The 14,075-nt window shown below is 41.0% G+C and overlaps 1 protein-coding gene across 4 annotated transcripts in view; it reads left to right on the top strand.

The window, feature by feature from the left end:
* The window catches only part of ADGRV1 (adhesion G protein-coupled receptor V1), a 230,132-nt gene that overhangs the window by 199,844 nt on the left and 16,213 nt on the right, over nt 1-14,075 (top strand). For all 4 annotated transcript variants that reach the window (XM_083403548.1, XM_083403549.1, XM_083403551.1 and 1 more), the window contains one exon: nt 6,722-6,843. In XM_083403548.1, coding sequence (XP_083259674.1) covers nt 6,722-6,843 — 122 coding nt within the window. The remainder of the gene's footprint in view (nt 1-6,721; nt 6,844-14,075) is intronic.

Genomic DNA, 14,075 nt, shown 5'->3' with positions numbered 1-14,075 from the left:
TTCTTTTTATTGGCTTTTGGGGGGTGGGGTAATGTAAACACCATAGCCAGGGGGGAAATGAACACAATATGCTGACATTACAAAGAAGATTCAGATATTTAGCAGTGCTTGAGGGTGTGCACTGTGTCTGGTCTTTATTGAGCATTTGTTTTTATTTGTTTGAGGGGAGGTTCTACAACAATGAACATTCATCCTGATCTGCTCATGGAGTGTTTATATGTGTTCCCATTAATCATTTCTTCATCCCACGTTTTTCGTACATTTCACCATCACTTTTTAAATCACAAATGGTCTGGGGTAGAGTGGTGTTTTTTTAAGTGGCTTTGTTGCACTACTAGGGCAACAGAGCACTTTACTCCACTTAACTGTGTAAACCCAAATTCAGTGGCGTAGCGTGGGGGGTGCAGGGGGGGCCCGGCCACACCGGGCGCAACATCTGGGGGTTAGGGTTAGGGGGCGCAAATCCACGGGTTAGGGGGTGCAAATTACTTGCCTTGCCCCGGGTGCTGACAACCCACGCTACGCCACTGCTTAAATTTCCAGTATGTACTTGAATCCCTCCTGGAAAATAGGGGCAGTCTAGAAGTGCCATACATTCTTGACTTCATTGCTTTTCAGTGCTGAGCAATTAGTATTTTTAACTCAAGCAACAAAGTATGGTGTACTCTGTACTTAAACCATTTGCACAAATGTTTTCTGATCTCCAAACTCAAGCTAACATAAAATTGTTAACATTTAAAGGGCAAACATGAATCACTGTGGCTCAAACCCTGAAAATCTTTTGATCCTTGGTTGACAGCTGAAAAATATCTTTTCCAATAAGCTATGCCAAAATCATGATCAAGGACCAGATATTTATTGACAAATAAAGCTTATTAGTTTGTATTGCCAACAACCTAGTTTTCTAATCATTACTAATGAATGACCCAAAGTGTCTCCCATCCCAGCAGTATTCCTTAAGAAAGGTTTCACTGCTTTACTTCTTAAGGAAAGTACTGTAACAGCACAAGACTTAAAAGCCAGTTTCCTCTTAGGCTGTGTTTTCTGTGCACAAACTGGGTTTTCTCTGCACAAAAAGAGCTTTTAAGCTCTCTGCTTTGCTTGTGTTTAACTTGCAAAATTTCAACAAGCTGGTTTTCAACCATGTATAGTTGAAATGGCACAAATTATCTGTGCAATATGCTAACATACTATACAGGAAAATGTGTGCAACTTTAGCCTCACCTACCTCTTTGGTCAGAAAACACACACATGCCCTTTCCATGCAGATGATAAGGATTTGTAAATCCAAACTACAAGGAAGAAGATTCCACCTAAACTTTAGGAAGAACTTCCTGACAGTAAGAGCTGTTCGACAGTGGAATTTGCTGCCAAGGAGTGTGGTGGAGTCTCCTTCTTTGGAGGTCTTTAAGCAGAGGCTTGACAACCATATGTCAGGAGTGCTCTGATGGTGTTTCCTGCTTGGCAGGGGATTGGACTCGATGGCCCTTGTGGTCTCTTCCAACTTTATGATTCTTTGATTCTGTGACTCCGAGTTCTTTCCACTCTGCTGCTAGCCCTACTCCTGACTGTCCCCACCACAATAGTTTTAAAAGAACCATCATAGAATCGTAGAGAGTTGGAAGGGATTATTTTGCCCATTGTGAATCTCAAACCCATGACCAGGGCTGGATTTAGGTTTGATGAGGCCCTAAGCTACTGAAGGCAATGGGGCCCTTTATATGTCCAGCTGTTCTTTGTCAACAACAAATTGACACTGTTTTTTATGTTGAATATATGCTATATGGTAATTTATGGACCTAATAGGTATCTGAAGCCATTTGCACATGCAAAATGTAGACAACCTATATACAGAAATGAGCAAACCAGTGATATTTTAGGGAGCAGGCTAGTAGGCGGGGCCCATTACTTACATCATAGGAGCCTACACAACACAAAACACTGTTGCTGTATGTAAGTTTTATGTTATTTGATTTTTATCTTATATTTTGGAAATGTACATCCAGGTTTTTCTTTCCCTTTAATTTTTTTTAGGGCCCCCAAGAGAGTGGGGCCCTAAGCTATAGCTTGTTTAGCTTATACGTAAATCTGGCACTGCCCATGACCTTGAGATTAAGAGTCTCCTGCTCTACCAACTGAGCTATCCCAGGCAACCTTTATACACATTAGCAAGTGACATGTAGTTTTAGTGGAATACTTAAAAGGCTCAGATACTTCTATCTCAGGTAGAGACAGTTGAGTTTCATTTGCTTGATCGGATAACTTAAGATGTGATTGTATGTACTTTCATTCAGAAATAATGCCTTTTGAACACAGTGGGACTAGGCACTGAATAAATAGGATTGGGTTGTTAAGTATGTTTATGGTGCTGAAGAAAGAAACACCCGAGCAAGGCACAATTCATTAAGGCATAAGCTGAGCTGCCAGTGACATGCTCCACCAAAGGGCATGTCTGCTGCTTGTAAAAGCAAGTTTGAACTTTTCATTCTTCCCTTCTGTTCCTTAACGTAGTGGGCCATTCATAGCATGGCCTTTGCAGATTATTTAGTTTTTATTACTCAGCTGAGGCTCTGATACCATAAAAACATTATATTATCCTAAACATTCCCCTTGGAAAGGTGTTATTTTAGTCTTTTATTTTTACATAAAAGAAGCATATGGCATCATTCGGTGCATTAGTACTCTTAAGCATTTTTTTAATAAAAGAAAATTATTAGTCTAAGTATACTTAATTCTGTACATAATTTTGATAAGGCTCCTGGATGCAGATCCTGATAAGTCATCCTTAAAGGGAAAATTATGTTAGCTACAGTTTTTCCTCTGTCCCTCTTCATCCACAAAATAAAACAGTGATTTAAATGGGAGAAACTCAATGTGTGCTGACTTCTCCCATTGAATCGATGTTTACGTTGTGCTGGATTGTGCTCAATATTTCCCCCAGCAAATGCAATTTGATCTAGCATCCGGCTGCAATTCTCATAAGATACAGAAGATTAAAATGAAACCTTACTTTCTATAGGCTTTCCACCCAACCATGTGCATAAGCACCTGCAACTCAGGATAACACATTGCCCTGCAGTTTCTTTCTAAGTAGTGAAGAACTTTTGTAGCAGATTTCATAGGACTGGCCATGCAAAAGTCAATTGATGCATATATTTCCAAAACATAGATAGTACTGATGGAAAGTTAAACAGAATCTCCTATCCCTCTCGTTTGATAAAGAGCTAGTTGTTTGACAGTATTTGTAAAGCAGCCAGGCAAGGTCCTAACAATGGCCTTTAATGTTCAACTTAAATTTCCATTTTACATTCCTCACCTACACTATTCTGTTAAAGGCTTGACTGTTCCACCATTCTGTTGATATATTGTGTCTTCTGAGTTTTATTCCTGGCAATTGTAGGTGGTTACTGTTCCTAGTGTTTTTCTGATTGTTGTTCTGATACTTAGACCTCAGTCACCCTATGCAATATGTGTCTGTATGAGACTGGGATCTAGTTAACAAAGCCAGTTAGATCCCTTCATTTCTTAGCTAATGTTTCCTTTAACCACATGTTATTGACAACTTCTTCTTTTTCTGCAATACCTTACTTTTTTTCCAAAGCATGTATTTTAAGGCTTCCCAGGAGCTGCTTAGCAAGTCTTATTTGTTCTTGTTTTGAATGCTTTGTTTGATCAAAATATGCTGGGTTGCCAGGACAAAATGTCACTGCAGAGTGCTCGGCCAGCTATTGACTTTTGAAAACTGGCTGGATTTCAGCATTGTATTAATAGGTTAAACACTCCATAGTGAAGCAATTGTTATTGACAAAACTGCAACATAATAGAACAGGAGCTGAATTTCCAAATGATTTGAGAAAAACAGGAAGCTCTGCACACTTTCAGCATCTTTTAATTATGCCACTTGCTGCACAAGGCCTGAACTTAACATTTTAATACAACAAAGCATTTTTTTAAAAATGTACCTCACCAAGTCTATTGGACTGTGGCCGATCCACTCAGATGTGTGGGGGGTGGGATGGATGTGAGAAGAGCAATGAGACATCACGTACACACCTGTTGGAGAATTTATGATCTCACACAAAGGCTGGCCAGGAAAGGAGTCCATGTTTGGAAAAGCAGGCAATATCTGCCACCCATGCAGTGGTTTGCAGCCTCCAACACACACCCAGCTCCCATGGAATGACTGTGCAGTTCTCCCCCAACCCTTTCCTATACTTAACTTCAGCTCAAACCTATGCCAAATGTTAGCTTAATCATCCTTTTTTCTCATTGTGCCTAAGCATGGTAGCTTTAGTAGTTTATGTGTTCTCCCTCCTCCTCCCCCCGGTCCAACTTTCAAAGCTGCATAAGCAGAAGTCTGAAAGAGATGGCCAAACTTGCACAAATTTTCTATATTGTTTTGCTTTTTAAGCTCAACCATTCAGACAAAACAAAACACCCCAGTACTTTGTGCATTGCTGCTTTTTAATTGCTTTCAATATGTTGCGTTAATTTCTCATTTCATAACACTTAGTGGCTTAGTATGATGTTCACATTTAAAGTGAAAAATGGAAGCAAAGAGCATGAATGCAAATTAACACCAAACAGCAGATAGCTACTTTAATGATATAAGACACAATTTCCTGGGAAGAAAACACCTTCCACTTGCCTGGCTGGCAGGAATTTGGGATAGGTCTAACCATGGTGCGAATAAAGTTGGTTGTATCCTGGTTGTATCCTGTTTCTGTATGGGCCTTTTAAGGACACGTCCATTTAAATCTTTGACTAAGATGATTCCTTTTTCCATATTGGGTATCAGTATTGGATAGGCAGCTGTTTGAAAAAGTCCAAGGCACATAATACTGCAATTACAATGTAAATCTGGTTTACTGTGAAAAGAAGCAAGAAAACATCTCAAAGGATGTAGTCCTGTGATCACTGTCTTAGAGGATTTCTGAGAGGCCCAAGATACTGCAGAACTGCCTGGCCACAGGTGTGGGTGAATCCTGGAGTTCTTCCTTAACCAGTGAAAGAAGAGCCTGCTGATGTGACTGCCCTGCCAGAAATATTTCTTGTCATAGGCACCAACTCTGTGGGCTGCAAAGTATGTGGGGAAGGGACTGAGCCGCCCCCTCCTCCAATCGTGAGGGGCTGGGCCTCGCCAGGCCTCACCGTGGCAGCAGCGTGCCTTGCGGGCTCCTCCTGACGTGTGACATCACATGTGTGTCGCATGTGTGACATCATGCACACGTGACAAGCCCCTCCGTGTCTGATGGAACTCAGTGCCTGTTTCTTGCAATAATAAAGACAAAAAGGGCCGTTCCAGTGTATGCCTGTGTGTTTTGTGTGTGTGTGTGTGTGTGTGTGAGAGAGAGAGAGAGAGAGAGAGAGAGAGAAGGGGGTTGAAAGAGACCTATTCAAGGGCTTTAATTTGTGCTGCAGCTATTTCCTACCTCTCCTTCCCCCATTCGCCCCTCAGGTCCCCCCCACCCCGAAAAAAACTTGGCTGGGGTGGGGCAAGAAAACAAGCACAACTGTATTCAGGGAGAAAGCATTGTTCATCTGGCAAACTGAGATAGCACATCATTGAATTTTACCTCATAAGTTTATTAAAACCAAACTTACGGCGTTTATTAAAACCAAACTTACTGTACATGCTTTTTCTAAAGTGCTGTTGAGTTCAGTGGTGCTTCCTGCCGGGTAAGTAGGTATAGGATTGCAGCCTTAAAAGTGCTTGGATGGAGAAATCTCCATAGTATTTACCACCTGCCTTCATTTGTCCTGTTGCTTCAAGCAGCCCCTGTTTTGTGAACAGAAACAGACAATGGGTTTTACAAATATCAGTGTCATGATGGTGAGGAAGGCAATTGTACTGAAATCCTTTAAGCAGCTATTCTTTGCCTGGCTGGAAGCTGTCCATGCTGTCACCTACCTGCCTCAATATATGATTTATCTTTTGCATCAAGCAAAGGCAAGTGAGCTTGGGAGAGCGGATAAGCTACTGTGTTCCCATGTGTTGTTCTCGTCACTCGTTTGTCAGTTTTGCTGAAGGGGCATTAATTAATAATGTGGAGAAAGGGCAATGCTTTGCAGAACAACTGTACAGTCTGATAGGTACAAAACTGAGCAAATACAGACTTTGCCATCCATTGTGAGTGCAATGTCAATACCAAAGATCAATCTGGTATCACCTGATCAGTCTTTTCATGGAATTTAAGGAATTTGTTTGCTCATCTAAATGCTAAATTCTTTTTTTTTTTCTTCCTCCGAATTCTCCCATGCCCTCATCAGCACTTCGATTATTTGGAAAGCCAATGTTTGCTGACTCAGCAAGTCTTTCACTTGGTTCCCAACCTGCTTTTATAGAGGCCAAACATGCTTTGTCCTCCCCGAAATGCAGTAATTTTCCCCCGTGTGTTTCATAAGAGAGCTGCACCCACTGACCCCCACTGTTTGCTGCCAGATACATCATTTCAGATCTTGCTCGGCAGCCTTTGGGATGAATTAGTCAGCAGATGGTGCTCTCGTTCTCATGGCTCTTCTCAAAAGCTGACCGAAAGAAGGAAAGGGCAGATTCAGAAACTGCCCAGTCACCACTATATTGATTGCCCTTGTTATGTAATTCTGATGTTCAAAGCAGACATTGAGAACTTAGAAACATCTCTACCCACAGTTCAAGACTGAAACTTTAAAAAATTTTTTTAACAAAGCTGATAAATTCCCCTGTTCTAATTGTTTCTAGAAATCCCACTGGTTTTATACCTGTTTGCCCTCATTTCCGTTACATGGCTTTGGGGAGGACTGCACATGGCTTATAGACATCTATGGATGCTGGTCTTCTTTGTCATTTTCAACTGCCTTCAGGTAAGTTAGATTTCTTCTTTATTCGCTTTAGCTGAAAACCAGGCACTTTTTTTACCGTAGTGTGCCAAATCCAAACTTTGAATACAGAGAAGAGAAAAGACAACTTGGGATATCTACATACTTAAAACACTGACATTACTCAGAGCTGGTTATGGTGACATCTTAATAAAATGCAGTTCGAGTTCCTCTCTTAACTCACCATCCAGCATGCGAGAGATGTCTATATACATGTATGATAATGTGGTATATGATGGTTTGATGGCATAGGTTGGTGCCAACAGCATAAGAAAAAGAAGAGATCTACAGCTACATCCTATATTTCTTTTAGTGTAGATGAAGTTTGCTGTCACACTAGATGATGGACTAAGACAGGAACTATAGCCTGGGAGTGGCAAAGTATTTTTTTTATTAGAATAACCATGGGAAAATATATGAAGCAGAATAAAATAATATGCACCGGAAATCTCATTGATTTCTGTGGGGTTAGTGTTTAAATATTAAAAGTTGTTTTTTTTTTAATCTGAGGGCAGAATTAAGAGAGTTTACATATGGAGCCTGATTGTCAAAGTACTTGCAAGTACCCATTGTAGTGTCTGGGTCTCTTCCTGGCATATGTGGCTTAAGGACACATCCTTAAAATAACACTGAGGGATCAGCTGCTTTTTAGCAACCACAGCTAGGAAAATACTAGACCTACACCCATTCAGGGGTTGTCAACACAGTGCCTGCAGGTGCCAGTATGCCCACCAATGCCCACTATGGTGCCCTGGGGAAATCTTGGTGAATATCCCTTTAAAAATCCGCAGTGCACCATAGACCATTTGCTCTTCTTACCCCGTTCCTATTTCCACTGGCTCGGTCTCACCTACACTGAACATCGCCCTGCCTTAAACATGACCACATTTTATTGAATGCCAGGACACCCACCTTTCCATCTATTCTGAACAGCGGAAAAGTACAATCATCTTCTATTTCTGTGAGCGAGTATGGCAGTGGCTGATGTAGATGCTCTCTTTTTCATTTATGGGTACCTGATGTCATGGACTAGTTGGACACAGAAGAATGGTGGGAGGAGCCAGCTGGGGGAACCACCAAGGGAAGAAGGCTCAGAGCCAAGGGAATGGGGAGGCAGGGACCTCCAGTCTCAGCAATTGCTTCATGGGGACAAGACCTAGTGGAGATGAGTTGCTGTGCTCATTAGGCCCAACACTCCTTTGTCAACCAGGTTTAATATAACAGCTATTTTTGATATGCCATGTCCCTCTGGTGCCCACAGCACTTTCTCAGAATTAAAAGTACCCACATCTTTGAAGCTCCAAACATCTTTTTCACCAGTTTGGGGGAGGGGAGGCAGATTGAGCAGAGGTATGTCTCTAACTGGCCCTGCCAACCTCTAGTAGCTTCCCTACAGTGACTATCTGTGAAATGATGCCTGTGTCATTCAGGTGATTTGGACCTCACCCTTCCATCCACCAAGTTGCAGGTGGACAGGAGTACCACTGATGAGATTCTCAGGGTGTCTGGTAGTACCCAACACTCTGGGCTCCTCCCTAGGATCCCATTGCTCCCATTCTGCATCCTTATCCCATTCCTCCTAGCCCTCTGACCAATCCCAATCTCTGTGGGACTCCTAATAGTCTAGTTTAGACGTAATGTTAAACCATAGTTCAGTGTTCTGAGAACAAACCATCGTGAGCATTGAGCTTGCATTCATTTCCATTTTAGTTTAACTGCAGTTTGCTGTTTCTTCCAACTAACTGTGGTTAATGATAAAACAAGCCAATGAAATTGATTTGTTTCAGCTAACCATAGCTAAGATTAATCACAAATTGTGGTTCATCGAATATGAAAATGGAAGCTTCCAGTCTCTCTCTCTTGGCTCACTAGAAGAGGAAGAAGGCAAGGAAGCAAGCCTGAGACTTCTTACTGTAACACTATATTTCATGTCCAGAAGCAGCCAGTGCATATTTATCAACAGAAAAGGGGAAGCAGAATGAGTAGCCCAGGTTATTAACCACAATTTAAATTTAGTAAAAGGACTATTTTTTTCAAAGCACTGATGTATTTTACGTCTCACTGATTAGTGACAGGTAGAGTGAACTCCAGGGATATAGTTAGCACAGGAAAGCTTATTCCAAGCTGCAAATAGTACATTGCAAAATAGATGTGACACAAATATCCAGTCTCCAGAGTGTCTTTTAAAGCTTTTATCTCTGCCTTAACTGTTTCTGGAGAGGGAGCCAGATGAATAAAGCAACATGTAGCAATATGTAATAGCAACAAGTTACAATAATGTTCAAAATCCTTTGAGATGTATGCTGTTTTATGCTGTCCATTCATTGCCACTAGACTCCCATCTGCAGCTTCCAGCCCTTCCTTTCATGCCAATCATGATCCAGTTTTCTCGGTTTTACTGTTTATATCTCCCATCTCCCACTCCCTTCTCTTCCAAATGCTTCCATTTGCCCAATGCCAGCTGCCAATCAATAGCGCTCAGTTCAGTTACTAGTTTCATGTCTCTGGGTACTTTTGCAACTTAATGCCATTAAGAGGACCTGAAGGAAGTAAGAGCCAAAAAAACAACACACACACACACACACAGAGAGAGAGAGAGAGAGAGAGAGAGAGAGAGAGATTAACAACAGACAACTCTCTGAAATGTAATCCCTACAAAGTTCCCAATGGCTTGGATCCTAATATAAGTGAATGGAAGTTCACAGAAGGAATGTTTTCCCACCTGTGCACCAATCTGTGCTCACAGAAAGCCTATCCAGGAGATTGGGGTGTGCTGCTCAACCAAATGGGGTGGAGTGCAGGAGGCTGAAGGATTGCCCCAAATTAAGCTTCATAGAAAGTACATGTTGGGGCAATTTGTGGCAGCTTAGATGCTTTAAAAGAGGATTGGACATACATGGAAAAGAAGGCTATTGATTATTCAAGTCATTGTGGTTGTATGAATACCAGTTACTGAGGAACAACCATGGGAATGGGTTGCTGTCCTCATGTCTTGCTTGTGGACTTCCTGGAGGTTTCTAGTTTGCTGCTGTATGAAATAATATGTTAGACTAGACAGGCCTTTGCTCTGATCAAGCAAGGCTATTTTTAAAGTAACATGGAACTGGGACAGAACAGACTTAATGCTCAAACATATGCAAAACTGCAAATAAACTGATTTGCCTATGGTGCTGTAGAAGTGTGTTCCCTTCTCCTTATCAACCTGTATTCAAGTTTGTGTTGATACATAAATGGAGTTTAGTAATGGCATATGATGTAGCTCAGTAGGTTAGTGCATGGTGCTGATAATGCCAAGGTTCAGGTTCAGTCCCCATAAGGGGCAGCTGCATGTTCCTGCTTTGCAGGGTTTTAGACTAGATTATCCTCAAGGTCTTTTCCAGCTCTATGATTCTGTGATTCATAGAACTGAAAATAAAACTAAGGCCAGTCTCCACAGTGGGCACAGTTGAACAGGCTCGTGTGGGTCACTGCCTATGACGAGATATTGAAATGAGATGTGGTAGGAAAGCCTAGATGGTTGTTTCCCAAGGCCCTGATGTGGAATAATATAGATGGAGCTACAGTGGTTGTAAAGTGGGAGGTGATGTAGAAAGGCAGAAGGAGGAAGGCAATAAATAGATGATTGTGAAAGAAACTTGACCACCCAGGAAGTGGTTATGGAACACGTGTGTGTGTGTGCTAGCTACCACAGTGTAGTGGCAGCAACTACTGAATTTCAGCATCATAGGTCTGGGGCATTTTCAGATAATGCCTCCTGAGTCAGCTCACTCAGATACAGTTCTAGAAAGGAGGGGAGAGGTATTCACCCTCTTTCACTGTTGTCCTCATTAAAGAATATTGAATATTGCTCTTTTACGCAATTCTTAATAGTAGCTTACTGATGCTGAAGTTTCCTGTAACTCTTTTGATTTGCATTGAATGGGCCACAGAATAACAGCACTTTCCTTTTTCTTTGCATTACACACAGGCTGTAAAAGGAACTTTTTATGTGCTACCCTAATGCCATTTAACCCGCAAGTGAGAATGATGTTCTCTGCTAGCTAAGGGTAGTGAAACAATGCTGTCTGTAGTCTTCTTTTTTATTTTGTTTGATAGCGTTCCAAAAATCATCCCTAATTAAGAGGCAAATCTAATAATTACTTCTAAATTTGGCATTGGCCAGCACTCAGCAGCAGTTGTGTGTTGGGGAGGGCACCTAATCGCATTACAGCTCTCCCACTCCTATCTCTCTTCAGCTTTTCTGGCACTTAACATTTCAGTGATGAAAACGTTTGTCAGTGGCCATAATACCACCACTGGCCATAAAACAACTCAGCAAAGAGGAAAATATTGATTCACAAATTAATTTTTCCGAAAGGTTAAAGTGAACCTTTCTGCACTTTTGTTTCACTGTGCTTTAGAACTAAGATGATTCATTCTTAAAAGCTGCAGCTGCAATCATTTTTACTAGGATGGAATTGTAGACCCTCATACGTGTTAACATCTGCATCTGAAGACCATAACAGCTGCCTTGTGTGATCAGATTAAGTCCACCATTCTATTTCCAGCTTTGATGGTTGGCAATGCACCATTTGGAGCTCAGAACCACAGCTTGACGATGGCAACAATCTGCCAATTAGGTGTGGTAGTTAGAGCAGCCTTCCCCAACTGGGTGCTCCCCTGATGTTGTTGAACTCTAACCCACATCTGCCCAGCCAGCAATGTACCATGGCCAGCACCAATGGGAGGCAGAGTCCCACAATATCTGGCGGGCCACGTTTTCCCGATTCCTATGAACAAGGTTTATAAAGTTATGACCCATATGGACTGGAGACAATAAACAGAATATTATCTCTCCCTCTCCTAATACAATGACTGACTCAAAGTCAGTCATTGAAACAAATTGGCAGAAATGTCCACTTTTTCCACCTAATTCATTATCTTGTTCCCCTCTAGTTACTAGACTAAATACAAAAATTCCCAATACCATAGCTGTTTCCCCTGATAACTTTTGTTTCCCAATATGGTTGGGTTTTTTTGCCTGCTCTGCATTAATAGCTGTTGAGAACAAAAGTGTGAGATACAGAAAGAATATGCTAAATACTTTTGGGTAAGCCATTTCATTTTTCTTTCTGAGGAGTTATATCAAATTAGTAAACTATGAATAGTCTGCATTGTTCCTTTGCAGATGCAAAGCTTTTACAGAAAAAGGAAATCGTCACTGCACAACAGAAACAGTATGTGGTTTAGTTTGGAACATGGTCAAATTTCAGAATTTCAAGTACTGTTCTGAGTATCACTTGCCCACATTGTTTGAAAAAGAAAGAATGGAAGAAGTGAAATGAAATCTGGTAACGAAACAGAATAAATCTAAGAATGGGGCAATTATAATCAGAGCACATGTATGGAATTCTAGAAAGTGCCACTACAACTGAGGAAAATTATCCCTGTCAGGACACAGCCTTTGGTTAGGATAGATAGATACCATCTGAGTTATTTAAGCAGACTTGATCACGGTGCAAATGTTGGCAACAACTAATCTATTCTAATTTTTGTAATACAATGTAGTAATGCTATAGTTTCTTTTTACAAGAGCAGATGAGTGAAAGCTATGATGGTGGGTATGTCTTTTTAATTGTTCACTTGATTCAAACTTGATTGATACAGAACCTTCGTAAAAATAGATTCCCCCCACCCCAGAAATTGCCATTAGTCAGATATAGGCTCCAAAGGGAATGACTTATAAGTGCTTTGTTAGGAAACTATTTTCTGGATTCTTCATGTGTGAGCATGGGTTTGCAACAAAGATAATTTTTGTCTGGAAAGAGTTGTGCAACATTGGAGCTTACCACAACTAAAAGATCATTATGTGTTATTTATTTTAACTAAAATGTCAAGTGTTCCTTGTTTGCCTTGACAAAGGTCAGCTGAATTAAAAAAAGAAAGAAAGAACTCCAAACCAGCTTGCACCATCAGTTTATTAGTGGTTTAAATCTTCACATTTGTTGTTTTGCTGTTGCCAAAGTGACATGGAAAATTTTCGTTACTGAGGCATAAATGGCAGACGTAGAAGCACCTTGATTTTCTTCCCCTTTTGTTTTTCCTCTGCCTTTTTAAGCTAGGAGCCAGCTGAAACTTACCCTATTGTGTTATATATCTATATTAATATATAAAAACCCCCAGTATATTTTATAAAATCACTTAAGTCCCTGTGGCTCGTAGGAGGTCTCAAATCATTATGGTATTTCCAGAAAAGACAGAAAATTGAAATGCCACCACCATTTTATTAGTAAGCCCCCCCCCCACTTCCGCGCAAAATGTTGCATATCTCCTTTGCTCCTAGTAACAACTTCATTTCCTTCTCCCTTTTGGCACCCCCTGCAGCACACTCCAAATTCACTGGAAAAGTTTCCAGCACTGTTGTTTACAACAGGGTGGAGAACCTGGCCCAATCCTGCTCTAGAATTTGAGACCCCCTTGATTAGACTGCTGGACTTCGACTGGAAATCTGGATTCAAATCCTCAAGTGGTCTTGGATCAGTTGCTATAACCTAATTCATAGGATTAAAGATGGAGCACCTATGGCTCTCCAAATGCAGCTGGATTCCAGCTCCCAATCAACCCCAGTCAGCATGGTCCAATGGTCAAGGCTGATGGGACTTGTAGTCTAAGAATATCTGGAGGGCCACAGTTTTTCCATCCCTGCTTTTCCAAATCTGAGGAAACCCTGGATCGAACAAAGACATGCACCTCATCCTGCATTTTGCAGGGGAAGGATCAGCATTATCTAGGAAATCCAGAAGATCTTGCAGAATCAGAACTTTTAGGGATGAATGGTTTCGAAGTTGAGCTACTTGTTTGTCTAATACTGTGTCTTGTAAAGAAGCCCATCCAATGCTGCTATGAAACTGTGGTTTTCCAGATGATTGTGTAAAACGTGTGGATTAATTGTCAAGCATCTCTTTGTAAAAATGCTGCACCATTTGGATATATTTTAAAATATGGCATAGCTGAGGTACAAAGGCTTATGTACATGCAGGGCTGAACAGCAAAATCAGGTTAGCACTAAATGACAAATCAATCGTTTTGGATTACAGTGATATCCTAGACTATGCTTTCTAATGCCTCAGTTTATTGGATTTATGAACAAAGCAGGTGGTATTTCCACAAAAGTTGCCAAAACTACCAGTTTGTTTATTTGTTTTTGTTAATGTTCTATAATATAAGAGATTGCTATA

The sequence above is a fragment of the Podarcis tiliguerta genome, assembly GCF_965153285.1.
Source record: "Podarcis tiliguerta genome assembly, chromosome: 11".
NCBI classification, from domain to species: Eukaryota; Metazoa; Chordata; class Lepidosauria; order Squamata; family Lacertidae; genus Podarcis; species Podarcis tiliguerta.
The sequence above is the reverse complement of the archived record's forward strand: the minus strand, read 5'-3'. Positions and strand labels throughout refer to the sequence as shown.